General features: G+C 37.1%; 1 protein-coding gene across 1 annotated transcript; it reads right to left on the bottom strand.

Moving 5' to 3' along the window:
• Positions 1-804: 804 nt before the first annotated feature.
• On the bottom strand, positions 805-24,323 carry LOC129447311 (integrin alpha-2). The gene is made up of 30 exons (XM_073874051.1): positions 24,176-24,323; positions 15,454-15,577; positions 15,134-15,237; positions 14,839-14,936; positions 13,391-13,505; positions 13,183-13,310; positions 12,952-13,100; positions 12,721-12,871; positions 12,106-12,259; positions 9,552-9,625; positions 9,289-9,427; positions 8,875-9,017; positions 7,691-7,834; positions 7,365-7,568; positions 7,023-7,153; positions 6,773-6,936; positions 6,480-6,628; positions 5,824-5,934; positions 5,444-5,526; positions 4,880-5,021; positions 4,691-4,777; positions 4,532-4,608; positions 4,361-4,444; positions 4,108-4,210; positions 3,793-3,903; positions 3,560-3,669; positions 3,366-3,480; positions 3,187-3,276; positions 2,281-2,397; positions 805-2,181 (listed from the first exon to the last, which is right to left on the bottom strand). The coding sequence occupies exons 1-30, from the start codon at positions 24,273-24,275 to the stop codon at positions 2,095-2,097; spliced, it is 3,588 nt and encodes a 1,195-aa protein (XP_073730152.1). The 5' UTR covers positions 24,276-24,323; the 3' UTR covers positions 805-2,094.
• Positions 24,324-24,858: the final 535 nt, after the last annotated feature.

Below are 24,858 nucleotides of genomic sequence, written 5' to 3'. Positions count from 1 at the left end.
AAGACATCACATGAAAAGGAAATTACTTCACGCATCAATTAAAGCCACACGAGGACCTGGTGGTTAAAGGTTTAGCAGAAATGAAAATTATAAATAGTTCTGAGGTTAAGCATTGTTTTGCTAATGCCACAGAGTTGTTTGGTTATTTCTAATACAATAAGATTAATACTGTACCTGTAGGCTACATTGTATGCATGCTTACTGTATAAGTTTCACCTGCCCCATATAGAGCAATAAGTAATTGAGTATTAAACTTTATACCATTGGCCTGTCGAATGCTTTATTCTGATTGGTTGAGAAATGTTCCATGGGTTTTGATTATTTTTTCTGTAAACCACACACCTAACCTGTCACATGTCTTAAAATAACCACCAGAGCAGTGTTTGTGGTAATCGTATAAGCGAAAACATTTACTCTGGTCCTTTGAAAATAATGCACCGAACTATCAACTTGGGTGTGCATTTTTTTCACAATTATTCCTTACATAATAGAGTACAAAAAATATCAAAACTACAAATTAATTAACTGAACATAGGATAATAAAAATGCCCAACACAAACAAGATTTTAAGAATTTAATTTAATCTCCCCCAGGGTTTGAATAATCACAACAGTAGGAGTCATTCATAATAAGAGTTTGACGTAAAGGAGAAGTAACCACAGTGTGAGTCACTATACTGTTATATACTTGGTAAGCTGATATTAACTTTGTATAGACGGTTTTAGCAGTAACAACATAAACACGCGGCTTTGTGGTCATCACGCAACTTCCGGTAAACTCTGCGAAGAATAAATAACAACAAAATCTTTTTAAAGTAGTTTATATATATAACAAGCAAAATAAACAACACATAGATTACATAGGAACCCAAAACATTCGTTATTTTCGACGAGGTATTTGTTTAAGAGTTCAGTTTCAGCAACTAGTCAGACCATTAAACAAACAGAAACCGGAAGTAAAGTTCGGACCAGACACTTATCACGTCACCGCACGTGTCTATAGCACTTCTAATATTTTTGCCTTTCTAAGATAAATCGCTTTATTGTTTTCCTATTTTAAGTTGCATCGGATAAAAGTGTCTGCTAAATGCCTAAATATAGCTAATGTAAATGTTACTATTGCTCAGGACCTGGCTGTAAACACATCTCTGCGTTGGCGTCTAGCTTATTATTGGTGCAATTTCAACATTAAATTTTTTTAATAGAGAGACATTTTGCAGACACTTCTGTCACAAACAATATCAAGTTTTTGCAGGGGCAGTGAAGGGGTGAAAATACCTTTATACGTTTTTACAAAATAGCATAATATATACATTTAGGAGAACTTTAAGGAATTTAATTCATATCCTTAGGGACCTGTCAATAAAGGTGGGGTATTTTAGTTTCAGTATACAATGGCAGGTAAATGCACAATCACAAACATACTGTATTTTTGGAGACTTTAAAACATAAATTGTTCACCCAAAAATAAAAGTTTAAAACACACTGAATAAAGTGTTTTATTATATTAATGTATTTACTACTTAAAACTCTTTTATACATTATTATTTAATTGGGTAAAAGAAGTAAAAAAAGTCAGAATTTGAATTGTAAGCTGAACTGTTAACTAAGAAGCATGTAGGGTACATCCCAAAGCGTGTTAGAACGAGAATGATGCAGAAATTCGCAGACAAAAACTACAGCCTCTGGCAGAAATTACTTAACGTTCCCCATCTTACTCCACCCCCGTGTCTTACTTCTGCATGCACAGACTTATTTGTTCATATTTTCATCCTGATACTGTCAACTAAGGACAAATGCAAAACTACATCTGCAAAAAACAATTGCGAGACATTTTGAAATACAATATTATCAGAATAAAATCCAGTGGCAGTACTGGTGTGCATTTTGCTCTGAAATAGTTATAAACTGAATATCAGTTATTTTACTGTAGTTATACTGAGGAAGCCTCAATGTACCATATCAGTGCATGTGTACATGTACATGCAGTTCATGGAAGAAACGTGTGCAAAAAAAAAATTATTCAGTGGCTTCAAAGGGGGCCAGGGGTCAAGTTTGTCCAGTATATCCACATACTGGAGTATGTCTGTCTTATTTATGCTGTGTTATCACACAATCCTTCTTCTTCTGCCTGGTCCTGTTCAGTCTTCTCCGGCAATTTCTTTCTCTTAAAGAAGCCAAGCTGGTAAGAAATCAATATAATATAACATTTTTACCAAACCAGTCTTCTTCGTAAGATAAAAATACAGCCATAAAAATATAGCTTATAAAAATACAGTACCTTCCATAAAATCACGGTAACTAGGGCGAGGAGGAGAAGCCCGCCAATGACGCTGCCTATGATAATACCAATAGGAATGTCACCACTGGCTCCTTCTTTACTGACTGTAATTCTTATCTGCAACAGAGAGATTAGATTAAAGATATACTTTGATGTCGTACGCCAGCACATCTGTGCAAGTGTCCAGCATGCCAGTCTGCTGTTGCTTTTATCAAGCCACACTGTGGGCTTACAGTTTAAGAACTCAGACAACAAAATGCGGATGACGACATTACTTGGTTTCCTCGACATCACACGAGGGTAGGTATTTTTGCGCATGGCCGTCGGAAACAAAAAACAAATGTGGTTGAGTTTGGAGATACCATTTTCTTCTGGTGTCGTTTAATTAAACAATTACATTTGTAGCAAAAAAAGGCTTGTTGTGTTGCGGCCTGGAGTGCACCAATCAAAAGTAGTGAAATTTTCGAAAACACAAAATGGAGTTTAATTTATATGGACTCTTAATAAAGCAATTGGAATGGATTTGAGAAAGCAGCAGCGCGAAATTCAAGGTTGTAGCTTAAACGTGGGACGTGGAGTTTAGTTTATTAGGGCATTCCTCAAGTGTAATGGATTTGACTTACGGCGCTCTGAAAATTGAACAGACAAATGCGCTAAATTAGAGAAAAAGTGAGTGGGTCCAATATCATTGGACTTAAAGGAACACCCCTTGTTTTTTGAAAACAGACTCTTATTTTTGAGCGCAATGCTAATGGTCTAATCAGATTCAATGGATTATGCTAAGCTATGCTAAAAGTGGTAGCGCCAGACCCAGAGATCAGCTGAATGGATTCCAAAACTGTAAAAATCTAATGCATCAAACCAACATAGATTATATCTACAGATTAAGAGGGTCATGTAACAAACCTGCTGTTTATTATGGGTGATGACTATGAGATCAGGCTGAGATGTTTTGATCACAGCGTCTCCAGCCAATGAAACTGTCTGAAAATCTGCCTAGAAAGAAAAATACATACAGATATAAACAGATCTGCTCTGTAACAACAGATAAAAGAAATAGTAGATAGATCTAAAACTATGCTTACAAAGGCAAATGTGCCATTCCAGAGCCTGACGGTGATGTTAACAAAGTAGTTGCTCTTTATCTCCAGGTCTTTGAGACGGCAATTAATGGGTTCACATTTTACAGCCTGACAATTCTGGAAATAAACAACTGTTATCTACTGATGTCCATGATATTAATTATAATTATATATAAACACATTCACACAGACAATTCAGTTCTTTTGTTCCTCTAAAGCTCTCTTTAGTAAAGCTGGCAGTGTGCGCTTTCTCACTGATCTTCAACGGGTCAACCAGAATGCTGTCATAACACTGCACATTTCCAACCTGCTCAACAGATACACGAAGATACTCATTTTAAATGACTGGTTCATTATGCTGCTCAGTTGGTAGATCATTGTGTTAGCAATGCAAAAGGTCATAATACTGAGCTACAGCTGTCATACTTACAGGTGCAGTTTTCACTGAGGTCACATATAATAAAGGATTTCCAGCGTTGGTGCTGGTGGGCAGTGATACAGTCAATTCAGCCTGATTGATGGGGAAGTTTCCTGTTGAAACCTACAGAAAAACCCTGCTTAATGCTACAGTATGATATGGGTCTCATTGCAAGCAACATTGGAAGGACCCACCAGTGGGTCCAATATTGCATCATTACATTTATTTAAAAAAATGTTGTGGAGCACGATATTTAAGAAAATATATGGTTTTCTTTGAAAGCTTAGGACCTCAGCTTTTCGTACCAGTTTCGTAGAGTTTACTTACTTGTAATACTAAGTTAAATTCTGGGCCGATGTCATCAAAGTCTGAGACTGTATTTTTGACTTGATCTTCTGCGCCAACCAAACAAAAATCCAAGTTCATGTACCTTCAAAAGAAAAAATGTAATGGTAAAGTTAGATTTTTACATTTCTGACTAAATTTTTATAACATATTGGTGGTTGCTGGAGGGTGTCTAAGCTGTTATGAGTGGTGAAGCTATAATTTTATGTTTTTAGAGATTTTTTTGACCCCTGACCTGGTGAGAAGGATTTCAGAGTCATACTGGATCGGGGTGATGATAGAAACTTTGTTATCTGATGTCACTTCCTCCTCACTGTCACTGGAAAATATTTCGATTCAAATTATTATTCACAAAGTATCACAAAATTAAAAGCAGTAATGCGATAAAATGAAACTCTGTGTTTACCTTTGGACTTCAAAGTCCACAATGGCATTTTTTTGCAGCTGATTCAGGTTAAAGTCAAAGCTGATCTCAAATGATACCTAAGAAAAATATATATATTAAAAAGACATATTTTAAATCTTCCCTACATATACTGGGAATACACATGCACACATCTCTTACTGTTTGGCCAGTTGTCAGAGCTGGGTATCCAACTTGGCAGTCGAGTGAATTTGCTTTTGAAGTGCATTTAACTTCGGTGTTGTCAGTCTAAAAAAACACAAGCGAGATGATTCACAAATACAATTTCTTGTAAAGAAACGTGTAAATTTATGTACTATAGATTAAGTTTAATATATATGATGCACATACGGGTGGTGTGAAGGACGCGTAGAAGAGGTTAGAGGAGAAGTTGGCTGATATTCTTGTATTGTAAGCATTTTCTTTTCTGTTCATTACGGTCACAGAAAAGGAGAGTCTTCTTCTTTCAGAGTTCACTAACAGTGAGGATGAGCTACAAAACAAAATATACAGGTCTTTAAATCTGATAAGAACATAAATGTCACCCAAGACTTTGGGCTTAGTCTAAATTTTAGGGTTATGGTTCTTAAATAACATATTACAGCTAACCCTAGTAATAATAAGTCATCTTTTTTTTTAGACCTCAACTCTTAAAGGAACAGTTGACAAAGAATGATGTCATCAACTATACTACAACTATATAAATATGCCATATAAGTATGCTGCCTGTATATTATACGTTATACTATACGTTATACTATACAGTATAGTCAATAAAAAACTTGGTTTCTAAAACTATGGTTTCCACAGGATTAAAAGCACATTGATGATGGTTGTAATTCATTGTAATATTCCTTTATGCTGCATTTAAAGATACTAGGACTTTAAATCATACAGTATAATACTATTCAATACCTTGGTACATTAACAGCTTTCACAGTCAGCTTCAAGTCACAAGTACATTTCTCATCAGAGCCACAGTCCTTTACAAAAGGGATCTGAGTAAAGATATAAAAACATTTTTACCAAAGTTTATAAACTTTATGGAGCAGTTTCCTGGACAGGGTTTAGATCAATCCAGGACTATGCCTTAGATATACTAGGACATTTAAGTAGTTTTTACAAACAAACAATAGTGTGCATCTCGAGACAAAACAATGGCACTGATATATGTTAAGAAATGTCAGTGCATGGTTATTTTAAATGAAAGCAGCTCAAACACACATTTTAGTCTGGGATTAGAATAAATCCTGTCTCCCTAAATGAAATGAAATAATGTTTTGAGAAAATCTTACAAAATACTCCCATGCTTTAGGCTCAAATGCATCCAGGGCAGGGCCGTTATCGGGATTCTGTGGACTGATGTCTAACCGCAAAGCGATTGCATTCACAAAATCAGGAGTCTCCTGTGGAAAAATGTAGACAACTGTGTGAAATAGTACATTTTTATATAAATAGACGGCTTCAGCAATAACAACATAAACACACGGCTTTCGTGGTGATCGTGTAACTTTCAGTAAACTCTGCGAAAAATAAATAACAACAAAGTCCTTTTAAAGTAGTTTATTTATATAACAAGCAAAATAAACTAAACGTAGATTACATAGGAACCCAAAACATTTGTTATTTTCGACGAGGTATTTGTTTAAGAGTTCAGTTTCAGCAACTAGTCAGACCATTAAACAAACAGAAACCGGAAGTAAAGTTCGGACCACACGCTTATCACCTCAACGCACGTGTGCCTGATGAAACGGTCTATAGATAGATGATAGAGAAAAAGAAATACATACAGCAGATAGATAGCAGTGTTGTAATCGAGTCTGAGTCGAGACCAAGACCAGAGATCAAAACTTTTCAAAACTTGATCTCTGGTCTTGGTCCTGACTCTAGTTGGACTTAACTACAACAGACAGACAGACAGACAGACAGACAGACAGACAGACAGACTAACCTGCACATTGACTTTATGATCTATACATGTTTCTTTATTAGAAACACTGACAGCTCTCTGGATGCCACGCTCTGAGTTTTCAAACTGAGCTCTTGAGATGGCTCTAGATGATTCTAGGTCAGCATCCAGGGTCAAGTTGTATTTGATATCTACTGGATATGGACAGAGGTATTTAAGATTGGATGTCAGTAACAAAATTTAAACTTAAAAAAATCATTAATTGTTATAAAACTTTAGAGATGATCAGTTTGATCAGTGTTAATTAAATAATCCTTAGCCAATGGCAGATTTACCTACTGGACCCGCTAATGTTTTAGGTCTGAATGTTGACCTGAAACAAACTTTAGCAGTAAAACAGGACACCCTTCTTCCACCAATCAGGCAGGGTTTTTTCAAAATGTTGATCTTGTCCGGGTTGAAGGAGGCCGTTGTGGTGACAGATGCCACTCCCTTTGACCTGTGATCAGAAATACAGCATCACCATTGCAATTTCAGGGATTAATACATTATATTAGATCTGTAACTACACATAAAGACTCTCACCAGAGCTGCACAGCTTTCTCAAATCCTCCGACTGAAATATCAGGGATTGAATCACCGTTCATATCTTCACGGCTATCCAAAGAACGTCCAAAGAGTCGAAGTGTTTGGTCTAGCTTTGATCCAAGTATTTTCTGAAAAACATAAAGACAAAAAAATAAACATCACCCAGACATAAAATTTCTGTTATCATTTACTGTACACACACTCATTTTGTGTCTTTAATGACATGACATTCTTTCTTTTTAAAGTTTTACAGAAATATGTTTGAATTATTACTTTAACCAGCACCATACCAACAGAACCAGTTTATCCAGCACCAGACCACTCAACAGTCCATTCTACCTGTGAGCTCTGCCTTCTGATGGTTTTTCGATCTCCATAGTAGATGTAAATGGCACCTTGGCCATTGCCCTCCAGTGGAGCTCCAACCACCACATCACTAAAGCCGTCCAGGTTAAGATCTTGTACTGAGGTGATGGCCGTTCCAAACCTAGCGTTCTCCAGTGGGGAGGAACCCTCTAAGGTGCCCTGTTTGCCTAAGGAGCCCTAAGAAGTACATGAGCAAAAAATTGACTTTTGTATACATTTCAGTTAAATGCTTTGTGCTGAAATTAGATTATTTATAAAGTAATTTAGTTATTAGTGTATGGACAGTGTATCTATATCACCTTATTAACGGAGAAGAGATAAACTCTCCCTGTTTCAAACTTCTTCTCACTCATGTACATTGGAGCTCCAACCAGCAGCACATCAGTCACACCGTCAGCATCCACATCAACAGGACAAAGGACGCTGCCGAAATATGACCCGATCTACAAACCATAAACACCACATTACAGTCCTCATAATGTCTAATGACATCAGGAAAGTCAATTAAATTAAAATGAAACACTGCATGACTTAGTTTGAGTCCATTAGGTTTGAGGTAATTTATATACACTTCTAAACTAAAAATTAGCTTTTTACGCATTTTTTGCGCGGTTTCACAGACAATGCTTAAAGCTAGTCCCAGACTAAAATAATTGTTTAAGGTGTCTTAACTGGATATAATTTGCCCTGACATTGATGTCAGTGTCATTCTTTTGGCTTTAAGATCCACACCAGTACTAGCCTGGGTTTCCCCATGTTGCTTTGTGCGCAAATTTATTCACGCTGCAAGTCTATCATGGAAACCATGGACCAATTTTTCGCCTTAAATAGGGAACCAATCACAGAACGGGGAGGGAGCAGCAAGACGATGATGACATCTATGCGACACCGAAGCAGCTTTGTTTATCGAACACGGCAGCAGACGCAAAGTTACTTTTCGATGCACCCTTAGACAGTGTTCTAAGTAGTTTTGAACGCAAGTTTATTTAAAAAAGAGCAACTTTTGGCGTTAAACAATTTCATATCCAAGAAGAATGTTTGGATATGGCAAGACATGTTGGCCACAGAGTTTTATAGGACCAACCTGTTATAGGCATTGTTGTAGACGAAGTACAATTAACTTATACATGGTAAATGGTATTTATTAATATCATATTGTCATTATGCCTGTAGCCCACCTACTGTGGTTGTCACAGTGCCACTAAGTTATGTTGCTTTTCAATATCAATATATAGCTATCGGTTTAGTTGCATACTGTAGCTTTCAGCTGTGTGCACACGTACCCGATAAAAGTTGTTGACGCTTGAATTTATGTCGCTCTACATACCTCATCTGGTATAATTGAAACGATTGGCTATGAGCTACATACAGACGCATTTGATAGTCATTCGTAGTGCCCAATAAACGGCTCTGGGCATTCGTAAACCATGCCTCAAATGCGAGAAAATGAGCATGGAGCAATGTTTTAGGGAATCAAGTGTACCTGATCTCCTCTTTGTGAATCTACAATGAAGGGTTGTTTCTCTCTGATGGTGTAAACTACAACTTGTCCTCTATGAATGGCACGAGGAGCACCAGCCACATAAAACTCTGAAGAGCCGTCAATTAAAGTGCTGACAGAGTATCCTGAACAGACAACAGAGAAAAGAAATCCAAAAGAGATAACATAAGAAGCACATCTTTTTGCGGGTTTTGGAAAAGTAGCAGTGTTCCTATGGCTCAGCTGGTAAAGCAAGGTGTTAAAAACATGGTTTTGATTGGATCCTTAAATTAACCTATAAATTGCTTTCGATCAAAGCTTTTAAATGTAACTATGCAAATGGGACTATAAAGATGCATGACCTTGCTGAATAAAACTAACTTTTAACAATCCAAATTTAAGTATACTGCTGCTCACCGAGTAATGAACTATGGTTTCTATCGTCCAGGATATTTTCAAAAGCATTTTCTGAAAAAATCTGTGATTTCCGACCATTCTGATGGACAACGGTTCCACTCCAACCATACGCACCAACAGCACCCAGCATGATCACATTCTGTAACGTATGACATTCATTCATTTGAATTCAGGTGTATACACATTTGAATCCACTAAAGGAATTTGTTGGATATTGTGAATGGTTTTGTAGATACAATACTAGATTGGTCAGTTTTTGGCACCTTGTTATTGGTCTGGTGTGCACTAAATCCAACTTGGGACATTTCCATTTTAAATCTTTCTCCTTGGCTGGTCCCTTAAACAAAGAAGGAGACTGTTTGTACAAAACTCATTGATTTGAAGAGCACTGTGTCCCTGATTGGCCAGCTTATCTGTACGCTGTGATTGATTGGCCTGTTACCTCAGACATTAGCCGTAAATGTGATGCTCCTTATCATGTTTGAAAGATTCCTCACAGTGCAATGCTAACAAAAGTTAAATTACAGGTAGTGAGTCCAAGCGGGAGGAATTATGATAATGTCAGTCTTTACCATATCACCAATCCCAGGAAGTAAACTGTTGCCTACAATCCGTGAAAGAGATTTACGTTGGAAACGATAACTCGTTTACTTTGAGGTTTGTACCTTTTGCATATGGTTAACATGTACTAATACACACTTACACACCAAAGGAAATGTAAAATTTAAGTATTGTGGTGAAAATCAGTATGCATAACAATGTTCGAAACCTCAGAATGCAGTATAAAACAGTTAAGAGAAATATCTGAATGGTACTGTATACTGCTTTAGCCAAAATTTCTTATTATCTATTGGATGGACACTTTTCTATTTCATGAGACGTGGTCTCTGAGGACCTGACACATTTAAAAGTTAAAAAATACAAAACTACCAGGAAACTATGAGCTGTGTGGCTCTCATAAAGTGTAAGTGATAACCAAGAAAAATATTCATTGTTGTTAAAATTACTTGTTTAACAACACCTGTGTAAATTATATCCACAGTTGTTGTTATTACATCATATAGCAACGAACATACAGTCTTGTTCAAAATAATAGCAGTACAATGTGACTAACCAGAATAATCAAGGTTTTTAGTATATTTTTTATTGCTACGTGGCAAACAAGTTACCAGTAGGTTCAGTAGATTCTCAGAAAACAAACAAGACCCAGCATTCATGATATGCACGCTCTTAAGGCTGTGCAATTGGGGTATTAGTTGAAAAGGGTGTGTTAAAAAAATAGCAGTGTCTACCTTTGACTGTACAAACTCAAAACTATTTTGTACAAACTTTTTTTTTTCTGGGATTTAGCAATCCTGTTAATCACTAAACTAATATTTAGTTGTATGACCACAGTTTTTTAAAACTGCTTGACATCTGTGTGGCATGGAGTCAACCAACTTGTGGCACCTCTCAGCTGTTATTCCACTCCCTGATTCTTTAACAACATTCCACAATTCATTCACATTTCTTGGTTTTGCTTCAGAAACAGCATTTTTGATATCACCCCACAAGTTCTCAATTGGATTAAGGTCTGGAGATTGGGCTGGCCACTCCATAACATTAATTTTGTTGGTTTGGAACCAAGACTTTGCCCGTTTACTAGTGTGTTTTGGGTCATTGTCTTGTTGAAACAACCATTTCAAGGGCATGTCCTCTTCAGCATAGGGCAACATGACCTCTTCAAGTATTTTAACATATGCAAACTGATCCATGATCCCTGGTATGCGATAAATAGGCCGAACACCATAGTAGGAGAAACATGCCCATATCATGCTCCATGCTTCACTGTCTTCACTGTGTACTGTGGCTTGAATTCAGAGTTTGGGGGTCATCTCACAAACTGCCTGTGGCCCTTGGACCCAAAAAGAAAAATTTTACTCTCATCAGTCCACAAAATGTTCCTCCATTTCTCTTTAGGCCAGTTGATGTGTTCTTTGGCAAATTGTAACCTCTTCTGCACATGCCTTTTTTTTAACAGAGGGACTTTGCGGGGGATTCTTGAAAATAGATTAGCTTCACACAGACGTCTTCTAACTGTCACAGTACTTACAGGTAACTCCAGACTGTCTTTGATCATCCTGGAGGTGATCATTGGCTGAGCCTTTGCCATTCTGGTTATTCTTCTATCCATTTTGATGGTTGTCTTCCGTTTTCTTCCACGTCTCTCTGGTTTTGCTCTCCATTTTAAGGCATTGGAGATCATTTTAGCTGAACAGCCTATCATTTTTTGCACCTCTTTATAGGTTTTCCCCTCTCCAATCAACTTTTTAATCAAAGTACGCTGTTCTTCTGAACAATGTCTTGAACGACCCGTTTTCCTCAGCTTTCAAATGCATGTTCAACAAGTGTTGGCTTCATCCTTAAATAGGGGCCACCTGATTCACACCTGTTTCTTCACAAAATTGATGACCTCAGTTATTGAATGCCACACTGCTATTTTTTTGAACACACCCCCTTCAACTTATTCAATTACTTGCCCAATTGCACAGCCTTAAGAGCGTGCATATCATGAATGCTGGGTCTCATTTGTTTTCTGAGAATCTACTGAACCTACTGGTAACTTGTTTGCCACGTAGCAATAAAAAAATATACTAAAAACCTTGATTATTCTGGTTAGTCACATTGTACTGCTATTATTTTGAACAAGACTGTATATAGGTACTGTTTTAATAGTGGATAAGAAGGTACTTCATGTAATTCAGTACGCACTGTCACAGTACTGTATGTGATTTCAGACAAAGGGATTCTGTCCTGGGTTAAAATGTAAATGTTTACCTTCAATGTTAAATATTCTCTCCCCAAGAGTTCCTGCAATATTGTTAAGAGCTTCCTCTGATGACACATTGAACATGTAGTTTTCTGTAGGGGTGCTAGCGATTAGTTCAATTTCCTGGATAAATTTTGGTAAATCGGCATCTTCTTTGAGAATCTGTGGGAAGAAAATATAACGGCACATTAAATACTGTATTTGAAAAAGAAAATCAGATGATGCTAACAAATTACTGGAACACTTTTTATCATTTTTGTCATAAGAATTATTTAAATATGCTTTTGTAAAATATCAATTTACATTAATAATAATACAAATAATTTAGTAACACTTTACAATCAGGTTGTACTGTATTTGATAAGAGTAGTCAATGCTATGGATATAACTATTAACCGTGCAAATATGCGTTTTCGCAATGAATGAATGAATTTGAATGAATTACGGTGAAATCCCGGCACATCGAATGCCAGGGGCGCTCTTGTGGAGAAACTCCCATTGTGCCACAGAAGAATGTCTACAGGAATATTTATACGCTGTTCTTCAAATACATCCCTAGTCAATGCATTAGCTAAAATGATATTGCTCATACAGGCGTGTTTCTTATGTTCATGTTCACTTACAGCAATGCCAAAGCGAATGATCCCATCTTTATTACACTTGTCAATAACCTCTTGAGATAAATGACCATCAAAAGACTCTCCATCAGTGACCACTACCATCACTTTAGTGGCACCTGGGCGGCCACCATTTTCAGGGAGAAATGCCTCTTTTCTAAAACACAAATGCTTTTTATAGTGAATAATAGCTTAAGTAAAATAAAGTAAAGCTGCTTTTTAACTTTAAGAGAATACCTGACATTGTCAATTGCAGCAAAAGTGAATGTGCTTGTCCCAGTTTTCTGTTTAAGACCTTTTGCAGTTGAAAGAACATTTTCTTTGTTTTGGTCAGTGCTAAAGTTGTAGTATGAAGTCACATTTACTGAATACTGCATAATACTGACCTATAAACAACCAAACAGTATACAAATGATTTTAAGTTATAAAAACAACTATATCACAATGAATCAGAATTACAGCACTCACCCGAGTTTCATCCGGTCCGATATTAAGGTTGTTCAAAAGGTTTACGAGAAACTTTACAACTTCAGGCCAGGGGTAAATACTGTTTGATCCATCCAAAACAATGGCAACATCCATTGGACCACCACATGCTGAATGAGAAATGATAACAGTTACAAAAAACAAATTGTTTTTCACAATAGAAAAGAGAGCTATTGGAAGTGTGTAATACTTTGAATGGCTGGGGCGAAGGCCGACTGAGGTGAAAACTGTGAGTTCACTTCAACACAGATTCCTGGATTAAAGTATTGACTACTACACCGCTGGGCCCACAGAGGACCACATGTCTGAAAAACACACATAATATCTGTTCATTTGTTCAATACGTTGAGAATTAATCTGTAACTTAAAGTCTCTTGATTAGGATTTACAAAATGACTATGTTGTACAGTGCATCTAGTCCATGTTAGATGCACTGTAAACCCAAATTTAAAATAAGTGAACTGTACTCAAACCTGTAAAAAAGTTAATTCAACTTAAAGGTTTTATCTGTGTTCAACGATTTTATCATTTTGAGTTCCCCAAACGCAAACAAAATGAGTCAAAGAACTTAGCTAACTCACAAATTGTATGTATTACTTCCAAACAGAGTAATGGTTAAGCGGGCCACAATGGCATAGAGCTGTATGGACAGTACCTGGAACACTTGAAGCAGTTTGTTGCCCATGAAGTTGTGAACTTATAAATGGAGCCTCAAGATTAGGATTAACCTTACATGATGAACGTTGGGAACTGTACTAGACTGCTTTTTCCTCTCTCAATGAGTCACACTGCTCTGGTATACAGAACATGGGAGGAGTGTCCTTACTGCCTTTATGAGGATGTGCCTGTAGTGGGGTGGACGAGGGGTCTGCTGGTTCAGTTGCCCTGCGTTAGTTTCTGCTATGTGTCTTGATACGTACTTTTTACAGTTGTGCTGGGTAGCACATGGATGAATAAAAATGTGCTAATGCATACATTGATTGTGTCTTTTTTGGTCATGTGAAAAGGTTTTTTAAGCGGTAAACCACAAACAACATAACTTACCAGTTTTGGATATATTGTTTTGAATTTATTGCACCAGTGTTTAAGACTATGTTGTAGTGTGTGTGTTTTTGAAAGCTTGTGTGTGATGTCTGAGGGACATCCATGGTTTTACTACAGTTAGCACCAAAAAACCATGGTTACTTTAGTAAAACCATTGTAACCACAAAATAACCATGGTTTTGACAATCATGGTTTTCAAAAACCATAGTTAAACCATGATAAGTGTAGTAAAACTATAGTTTTGCTGATAGTAATCAATACACCAAAAAGACATGGTTACTTCACTTTTACCACAATAAAACCATGGTTATTTTTCATAAGGGTATGATTCACACGTATTTAAGAAATGATCAACGTTTTCTACACTGCATTTTATAAATAAAGCCCCTGGAGTCTTGTTCAATTACTTTCTGTCACATGCACACAATGTGAAGTGGTTAAGACAACAAGTGTGTATTCGAACACACACAGCTCATTATTATAGCTCATCTGCTTTGTTTCCTTTGTGCACATCATGTGCATGCAGTTGTGGTTTTCACACCACGACTTGACCAGCATATAAACACGCAAAATAAGCACTTTTCTTTATCTCACCATGAATGCATTTCCTTTAGGCTTAGTTATTGAAGTGAGGGTAAGACCCAGACTCATGTTGATGTTTATATTCTCCACACCAGTTATGTTGACAGAGTCTGCAAAAAGATAAATATGATATTAATGTCAACAGAATAATATTAATAGTTTTTATAACCTTTTAAAAGGTACCATGATGCATTGCACCACATTGTTGAATGGTACCATTCTTGTATACTATAATGTGTGCACAATACTTCAAGTTGCTTTGTGTTATACTACTACTACTTGTGTTATAAACTAAAGAGATATTTACTTTTAAGGTTTAGTTTTTGACAGCTGGCACCATTGATGGCACACTTGTAGATGTCTCCTTTTCTATTTTTAGGGTATCCACTCCATGGAGATCCAACCAGCAGCCTGAGGGTCACCAAGAAAAAAGAAATGTGATAGTGATGGATAGATTATAGTCAAAAGATGAAATAGATTGATGATCAATTCATTATTTCTTGATTCCAGACAGGAATTGGTCATTAATATGATAAGCTGATGAGGTTTCATGTCTATTAATCTGATCATGAACACATTGTAACACACTATCAAGGTTATGGTTTGTGGTGTGAATGCGTATCTTACCATTTTCCTTGACTATTACTGAACTGTTGTACATTGTATCCAAACTCTACACCACTAGCACCCGTGAATATTTTTGCATCAGAAGTCCCCACATTAAAACCCTGAGTTTGAGCAATGCACAAACCTATGGACAAAGTAATACATTTTCAGGTTTCACATTTATATTGACATGTATGCATTTACCTAAAGCAACTTACACTGCATCTATACATTTATTTGTCAATATACTGTATTTGTTCCCTGGGATCAAACCCATGACATTTACATTGCTTATGTCAGTGGTTCTCAAACTGGGGGCGTGAAATTGTGCCAGCAGCCCAGATTTGACATTTTTAACCCTGGAGAACCCACGAGAACCCAAGAACCCTTTACTTCTATTGATCAAATTGGACCCCGTGCGTTCTCCAGGGTTAGAAATACATAAATTCAGCATAAATTCTGTGCAATTAAACAGAAAATTAAGGCTACTAAGGCACTACATTGTATAATTTAAAATGTTGTGTTTAATTCTAATTCTATGTTTGAGATTGTGTTGAATGTCATGAATATTTCATTGGGGTGGTGGTGGTGTGAAGGTATGCACCCTACGCAGGGGGGGGGGGGGGGGGCAGCAAAAAGTTTTAGAACCACTGTAAAGGCTCTACCCAGTCCCTCCAGAAAAACGCAATTATACGATTGCATGATTCAACACACAATCAGCCAAAGTCCGCATATTTACGTGTCACAAGATCAACAGTTTTTGCCCGCAACAAACACAAAAAAATTCACGTTTTTCTGGAAGGACGGTTACCAGTTGGGTTACAGCAACTGTTTTGTCAGTGTAACCTGGTTTTAGACATGTTTCAAACAACCACACAGTCAGGCATATGTGGTTTATGGAAACATTTCCATAGACGCAATGGTTTTAATACTGTACAAACTGTATTTTCTATTCCCCTAATCTACCTCAGTCCCTACACTGTAAAAAAATGCAGCACGAAGTTAAAACAACTTGATTTTGTAAGTCAAGTTTTGGCTTAAAGGTCACATATTGTCAAATCTGTAATTTTGTGGCTTTTTTCATGATAACTGAGGTCTAGCGGCTATGTAAGTACCATATAAGTTTCATTTGAAAGTCAAATGCACACATCCTGCTTGAAGTAGCTGTAAGTTCGTTTGTACTTCCGTAAAGTTGCTATGTCACCAAAACACACTCACCGCCTTCAGTCTCCACCCCACACTGTCCAGCGCCCCACCCTCTTTTTGCCAAACAAACCCCTAATATCACACCATGTGAGAAAATGCTGTTCAATTGATGGATGTCAGGAAACTAAATCATTGCACAGGCTTCTGAAAAACATTAATATATGAGAACAATGAAACAGAAATTCCTCAACAATTAATTCGACTTTAACCATCTGTCCTAAACATTTCACAAGTGACTGCTTCAGTGTGGCAGTTCAATGCTGGTTTCCCAGGAATCTACTCATTAAAGATGTTGCAGTTCTTACTTTGTTTGGTCTGACCTCAAATCCACAACCTGTAAGTAAACACGTTTTAAGTAGGGCTGCACGATAACTTGCACACGATTGTCACACGCATCTCGTTGATTATTAGTAAAGCAGCATCACCTGCTTTCAGAACCGGCTGCCAGTGCCGGTTGCCGCTTTTGAAAGCAGCTGATGGTGATTTACTACTAATCAATAAACTGGCTTTACAGAGGTGCACGAGACCATCGCATGAGATGAATCATGCAGTCCTTACTTTTAAGTTAAATTATGGAGCCAGAGAAAACTGAAACTGTAAACAGTTATGCCATGCTAACATGTTGCTATGCCTACGTGTTGTTTTGTAACATTAAAGTCTTTGGTAGCCACCAGTGGCGGTTCTAGACCATTTCAACTGGGGGGGGCCAATCTGGGGCCAGTTGTACTGTTAGAGGGGCCAGTTACATTTAGACCTTCTTCTTGTCATATCATTTTCTGCACTGCACTAAAGGCATTAACAGGCAAAATACCATGTTTATAATCACTCAACAATGTATTTGCATTTCAACTTTATTTTTTACATTTGCATTACATCATGAAGTTGAAACAAACTTCTAATTTTCAAAAGCCTCATACAGCTTGTGCCTATGTGCTTGAACTTGAGAACGCATTTACTGTATATCACCTTTAAGCGTTTATTGTATCTTGCAGCACAGTTACATATGTGACCCATTCTGTCTAAATGAGTGGGAGTTTTTTTTTAGAAAAAACAAGTAGCCTACATTAATTCAAATACTCTATTAATTAAACATCCAATACGTTTTCTGAGAGTGAAATGATTAAGATGCGTGTCATGACACATCTTGGTTTCGGTTTAAAAACATGCAGGAATTTGGAAATAAAATGCAGGACTTGCTTGAAGTTTAAAGAGTTATTGACTGATTTATGTTAAACAGTTATTAAGATCGACAAGACTCGCGCTGACTGACAGATCCGAAACGCAACGCACAGACGTGCAATTACGTGCACTGACAGAATAGTTCGAAAACAACGGTTTTGACAAGAATTTACGAAAGCATAATAAGCATTAGAACAAACTTGCTGAGCTTTTTCTTATCTATGTCCATACAGCGTTTGGGCGAGCAGAACTAATTATTTAAAAATAAAACTTTCTCATTAATCTTCATCTAAATTAATAAATAATCAGATATTCGTTTAAAATGTCGAATTACAGTTTGCTTTATTATTTAAAAATCAGTTTTGACTTAGTTCAAAACAAGCAACATGATAAACAATAAGGAAATTAGAAAGATTTAATTCAAATGTTTCAGTTGTTATTTACTTACTTTATTTTTATGTTAACTGCAATTCATGATATAGTAATCTTCAGTTTAAATTTTGCTTTTAAAATGTTACATTTTCATATTTTTATCTATTTACTTATTTATTTTATATTCACCTAGATTGACAGTGAAGCTTGCTTTAAATACAAATAAATAAAAAAACTAAAAGGGTCATTTTTTACAGTTGGGTTAAAAGAAGTTTGATATTAGCAGCGTTATTAAGATTTTAAACTAATTCCAAAACAGCTCGCGTTCCTAAATAAGGGACACGCAGAAAATGTCATTCATCTCATCTTAAAGATTGCACTCATTCACTTCACACACATATACGTGCTTTAAGGGGTTTATAATTTAGTGTTGTTCAAGTAAACACATGATTATGTCTGGCCGAATATTTTCTCTGTTATTCGGATGAATTCGTTATTCGTTTTGAAGTCATTATCCGTGCCTTTCCGAATAACGTATTTGGCTTCGGGCACATCAATTGCTAACCATCATTTATCAAAATATATTATTTTGGGTTCATCAGAAAAAATAAATTCATACAGGTTTAGAACAACATGAGGATGAGAAAATGACAGAATTTTCAATTTAAGGTGAATATCAGTGTACTTATTACTTCGTCTGTCTATCTTAGTATTTTTCAGTTTTCCATTATTTGCTGATGATAATAAATTTATATATTTATTTTACCACCTTCATTTATACACTTTGTCATGTCTTTTTGTTGTTATTACTACTGTTATGAAAACCCGCAAACGGTTCTATGATACTGTTGTGTTCCGCTTTAAGCAGTCACTATATTCTGCGTTGTTTTCTGTTCCACATTGTCTCTGTTGCGTTCCCGCTGTCTAATAACAGATGCAAAAAACAATGATTGCAAAAAATATTTTTTTAAATAATTTCACACCCCACATTTAGGGGGGCCACAAGGGGGTCCAAGCTTGTTGTCACAGGGGCACTGGCCCCCGCTGGCCCCTCCCTAGAACCGCCACTGGTAGCCACAAGTTTTGATAGAATATCGGTTGAAAATCAGGTCTAAAGGTTTTTTTTGGCCCTGGGGATGTTTTGACATGCACTGACATTTGTGCTTTTTTCAGTTGCTTAAAAACATATTAATGGCAAAAGTCTCATAACACTGTGCTCAGCACAAACTGGGCTACAATATAATATGATCAACATGTATGTACATGTTTGTATTTTTGAGAGAAAAATGTTTATGCGTGGTTTTTGAAAATGCTAAATTTTTAAGTCACTGATATAAGTCTACAAAACTAATTCTAAACAAGTTTTCCCAAGACGTTTTAAAACAGGATCTAGTAGTCTACAGTTTGTTCTTCAAAATGATGTGAAAATCATTCGGCCTACTCATTCACATAAAACAATATATTGATTTACAAATTCTAAGACACTTTTGCTTGGGAAAGGCCGTATGCGTGGAGGCAGGAAAGGTTCTGAATAATCAGTGATTGACAGCTGAGGAACAAAAGAATGCATAATGAGCCGAGCCTTGTAGGAATTTTCAACAGGAATGTAACTTTCTCTGTAGTAAAACCATTATAAGGTTTACTTGGGAATTTATAACAAAAATGTTCAATAGAATGTAAATACACACACATTATATACAAGTATACCTTTAAAAACCATAGTAATCATGGCAAATGTACTGTTTGGCCATCGTAAAAATGAACACCCTGCTGAAAAAAACAGCATCGAACCAGCATGGGTATTATGCTGGTCTATGCTGGTTTTGATGCTGGTTTGATGCTGGTTTAGCTGGTGGTTACCAGCATACTAGCACCAAAACACAACATATGCTGGTCTTGCTGGTATGAGCATGGGATGCTGGTGCTAATGCTGGTTTGGTGCTAGTTTAGTTGGTGCTAATGCTGGTTTGGTGCTGGTTTAGCTGGTGCTAATGCTGGTGCTGGTTTAGCTGGTGTTCACTAGCAAACCAGCACCAAAACACAACATATGCTGGTCTTGCTGGTATGCTGTTTTTTCAGCAGGGCACAGGGTTAGTGTTTGGTTAGCCAGTGAGAGGTTTACTTTTGTGCAATAAAAAGCTCAAAAGAGGAACTGCCTATCGTTGTCTGGACTCTTATTTGTGTTTCTGTAATAATTATAGTAGAAACACAACAAGGGACAAGCGTGATAAACTTATCAATGTTTGTTTACAGCCGCTGCCATTACTCCCTCACGTGTTGATCATGAAAGCAGTATGTGTGCACATGCGAGTGATCCTGTGTTTAATAAACTTGCTGTGCGGAGATACGCTTAGACGCAACTAAATAAGGATTGTACTGTTTGCAATCGCGTATTTTATAAGAATACCAAAAAGCGCATCGAGTTTCCTGACTCCTGTGTTTGTGTTTGTGTATGTGCGTTACCCGTCGCATGAAATGTTTGACGGAAGGACAAAGAAACACTCGCGTCTGGAGATACTGACAGACATATGCAAGAAAATAAGGATTTGGATGTCATGTTTGGTGCACTCGGATGAAACAACAAGGAATGAAGAGACTGGATTGTGAATTGCGTATCCATTGGCTGCAGGAGGCACGAGTTATGCATATGGATGTTTCTGCTCGTTCACTTCAATGGCGTGGGGGTGTGGCGATCTCATCTCATTACAGATAAACAGGTAACAGGAGAAAGACCGGTACCTCTCCTCCTTCTCATACAGTTTACACCGAATGACAATATCTGTTTTCGTCATCATTTAAAACATCATTTAAAAGCAGACATTCCAAGCATTATGTAGACATTTATCTTTTGTTTCTATGACATGTATTCGTTAAGTTACAGTTAATTTTTCTGACGTGTTTCTGAAAGGACTTCACTGAGGGAGAGAGAACAAAACGCGCATCATGTTTATTTTCTTAATTTTGCGAAAAGCACAACATTCTGTTTTTATTGGGAGTGGACAGAAAAAAACTAGACAACTAACGTTTTAAATGATGTATAAATCATATCTCTATGTCCAAAATCAGCAGAGTAATCTAAGTCTCTTTGCGGAGTGATTGAAAAATAAAGAGTTTGCGGCGCCCGTGCCACAGTCAACCCCAGAGTGTTAAAATCTCTTAGTTTCTGTGTCTGTTGGTTTACTAACCTAACATTTTTTAGGGTACAGAAACGAACACTTGTGTACTTCCATGGGTAACGTTATTTCAACTGCTTAATTTACTCATAAAACAACAGGCCAATCAGAAGAGAGGCTCATGAATATTACCTTCATTGAAAAAGGAGCTGTAAAAATACATAGAGATTGTTTTTGGCACTTCAACTGCAAATATATATTATAGGACATCATACCTTAAAATATAACCCTAAAAAGCCTTGAAATATGTGACCTTTAAAAAAGTTGACATAACTTATACATTTAAGTTGAAATTGTTTAACTTATTTTTTTAAGTTAAAGTAACAAAAATATATGTTGCTTTGACAAAAATGCTGCAAATTTTTTACAGTGTAACCCCAACCGTCACACAACCGTTGATTATCCCTAGACTATCAAAAGTGTCTAAAAGTGGAAGGTCATTTTCCTACTTGGCCCCTAAGCTCTGGAATGATTTACCAACCGATGTCCGAGAATCAGACACAGTCGATAATTTTAAATCTAGACTTAAAACTTTTCTCTTCAACAAAGCATTCGTATAATTTGTCTAGTAAAAGTACTTAACTCGAAATAGTTCTCTGTACGGAACAAAGCACTCGCGGTCATAACACAGACCAACCAAATAAATAAATAAAAACCTTATCTTAACCTATAGTCGGATTGCGATTTTGGAACTTTCGTGTTCTTGTGAATAGTATGCCATACAAACCCGTTTGCCACTGAACCTGCATTAACGACGACAGTGGGGCCTCCAGCCTTAGTCAAACGGGTTGGCACGTATGGTTGGGTTGTGATTTTGGCGCTTTGTGTGTCTTGTGAATAGTATGCCATACAAACCCGTTTGCCACTGAACCTGCATTAACGACGACAGTGGGGCCTCCAGCCTTAGTCAAACGGGTTGGCAAGTATGGTTGGGTTGTGATTTTGGCGCTTTCTTTGTATTGCGAATAGTATGCCATACAGACCCGTTTGCCACTGAACCTGCATTAACGACGACAGTGGGGCTTCCGGCCTTAGTCAAACGGGTTGGCACGTATGGTCGGGTTGCGATTTTGGCGCTTTCTTGTGTCTTGTGAATAGTATGCCATACAGACCCGTTTGCCACTGAACCTGCATTAACGACGACAGTGGGGCCTCCAGCCTTAGTCAAACAGGCTGACACGTATGGTCAGGTTGCGATGTTGGCGTTTTCTCGTGATCTTGTAAATAGTATGCAATATAGACCGTTTGCCACTGAACCTGCATTAACGACGACAGTGGGGTTACAGGCCTTAGTCAAACGGGTCGACAGGTTTAATTTTCTCTTAAAAATCGGAAGGTGACCCTTAGTTACCATATATACCGTCGCAGTGGGCCCCCAATTTGCAAAATCCTCAACTGTGGATAGTATAATTATGCCACAATAGTTAGTCTGTCTGAAACTAAGCTGATTAAACCACATCACTGTGTGACACTTGCATTACATGTGAACGGCCCCTACGCTAATATGATTTTGTTTTTCTCTCCCTGTCTCGTCCCTGGGTCCCATTGACCCTGAGGACAATGGGACAAACAGACCCAGTTCCGGTAGATGTGAAAGTCGGCACACCTCTGATCTACTGGTCGTCCTTCAATGTGATGCCCAGCTGATGCCTGACCAACGACCACCGGCAGGACCCGCTTAATATCCGCTTAATCTCTGCTTAATCCCCGCTTAATCTCCGCTTAAGCTCCTTATCCGTTTATATGTGTGTATATACATGTATATCTCCCAAGGGTTTTTCCCTCCTAGGACTTTTTATTTTTATTTCCTCGGCTAAACAACCCGGGGTTTTTGTTTTTTTTCTCCTAGGGGGTTTTTTACCCCGGGGAGGTAGCCTGCTTGGGCTTAACTTAGCTTCTTCCCCTAGACGTTACATTAGTAATACGCTCGCTCATAATGTCGCGTCATAGCCGCAGCAAATTTGACTGCTTATGCAATTGTGAATTATGTTGTGCTATCTGTTGTTTTTCTGTGCTTTTACTGCTTCTATTATTGTAAAGCTGCTTTGAAACAATTGAGTATTGTGAAAAGCGCTATATAAATAAAATTGAATTGAATTGAATAGAAATTCTTCAAAAAAGTATTTAAATTATAAAAAGTATGTTTTTTAAGCCGTTCAACTTACGGAGATACAGGAAGTGTCCATGTAAACCATGTTTATAAACATGTCATTATACACTATTTATCCCCGTAAACCACACACAGTCCTTTTTTATTAGCTTTGTCGGTATATTTCAAACAACAATGACAAATGGAAAGGTGTAAATCCAACCCTTTTTAGACTTTACCCTAAACACACCCTCAACAAAATCAAAGAGAGATTTGTAATACACAGGTTAATATATAATCATAAGAAAGTCTAGACTACACAAACTAATTTTCAATATTTGTTATTTATGCACTTAAAAGACTTAGAGAGCTATCAATATATACAATTCTATACATTTATTTTATCAGTGCTGTATTTTTGCGTTGCCAACTGAGCCAAAAGCACACCAAGAACAATTGTAAGTAAAGTGAACAGACTTTTATAGTGTAATATTATAGCCACATAATAAAACTTTACATTTGGCAGCTGTGGTAGAAAGTAAACAATTACACAATCAAATGTAAATATTTACTGCAATTTGGAGAATGTCCATCCACTACCAAAACACCTAAATGCAAAATTATTTTTTTGTATATAGAAATATTACTGGACACTATGCACTACACACTAGACTTACTGACATACTGACAATGATTTAAATAATAAAGCAATGTAAGTACTCACTCTGAAATAACAGTAGGATCCAGACTTTCTCAATTTTATTCATACTGTAGCTGCTTAAGAAGAGTAGAGCTGATACTGATGTCTGCAGTCTCACAGTCATTTATGAAATTGCACGAGATTACTCAGAACACTGTGCTAAAATTGTTGTGAGGATGTGATGTCATACTTTGGCCAGATCTTTATCTTCCTTTGAAATAACAATATTTAAACCCATCATAAATCACACGAGGCTTGTATTTACAAATATTAGTTAATCCACACTAAACTAGGAGAGTTGAAACACTATAACAAAATAAAATTGGATGTGTTTATTTATAAGCACAAAAAAGTCATTGGCACTAGAATAAAAAGTGTTTGTATTGTGGTACACTGGCCGATTGTTTTTAGCAAAGGTGTGGACTGGCAGGAAAGGGGGAGTTAGTTTCATTTAAAAAAAGCTCCTTTAAAACACTTACTCATGGGTGTCTTCTGTAGACCATGACACATGCACACATGCACACGCACACGCACACGCACACGCACACGCACACACACACACACACACACACACACACACACACACACACACACACACACACACATTCTGGTTTCCATGTTTTGTGGGGACATTCCATAGGCGTAATGCATTTTATACCGTACAAACTGTATATTCTATTCCCCTAACCTACCCCATTCCCTAACCC

The sequence above is a fragment of the Misgurnus anguillicaudatus genome, chromosome 12, assembly GCF_027580225.2.
Source record: "Misgurnus anguillicaudatus chromosome 12, ASM2758022v2, whole genome shotgun sequence".
In the NCBI taxonomy this organism is placed as follows: domain Eukaryota; kingdom Metazoa; phylum Chordata; class Actinopteri; order Cypriniformes; family Cobitidae; genus Misgurnus; species Misgurnus anguillicaudatus.
Note: the sequence above shows the minus strand (reverse complement) of the source record. Positions and strands in the feature narration are given on the sequence as shown.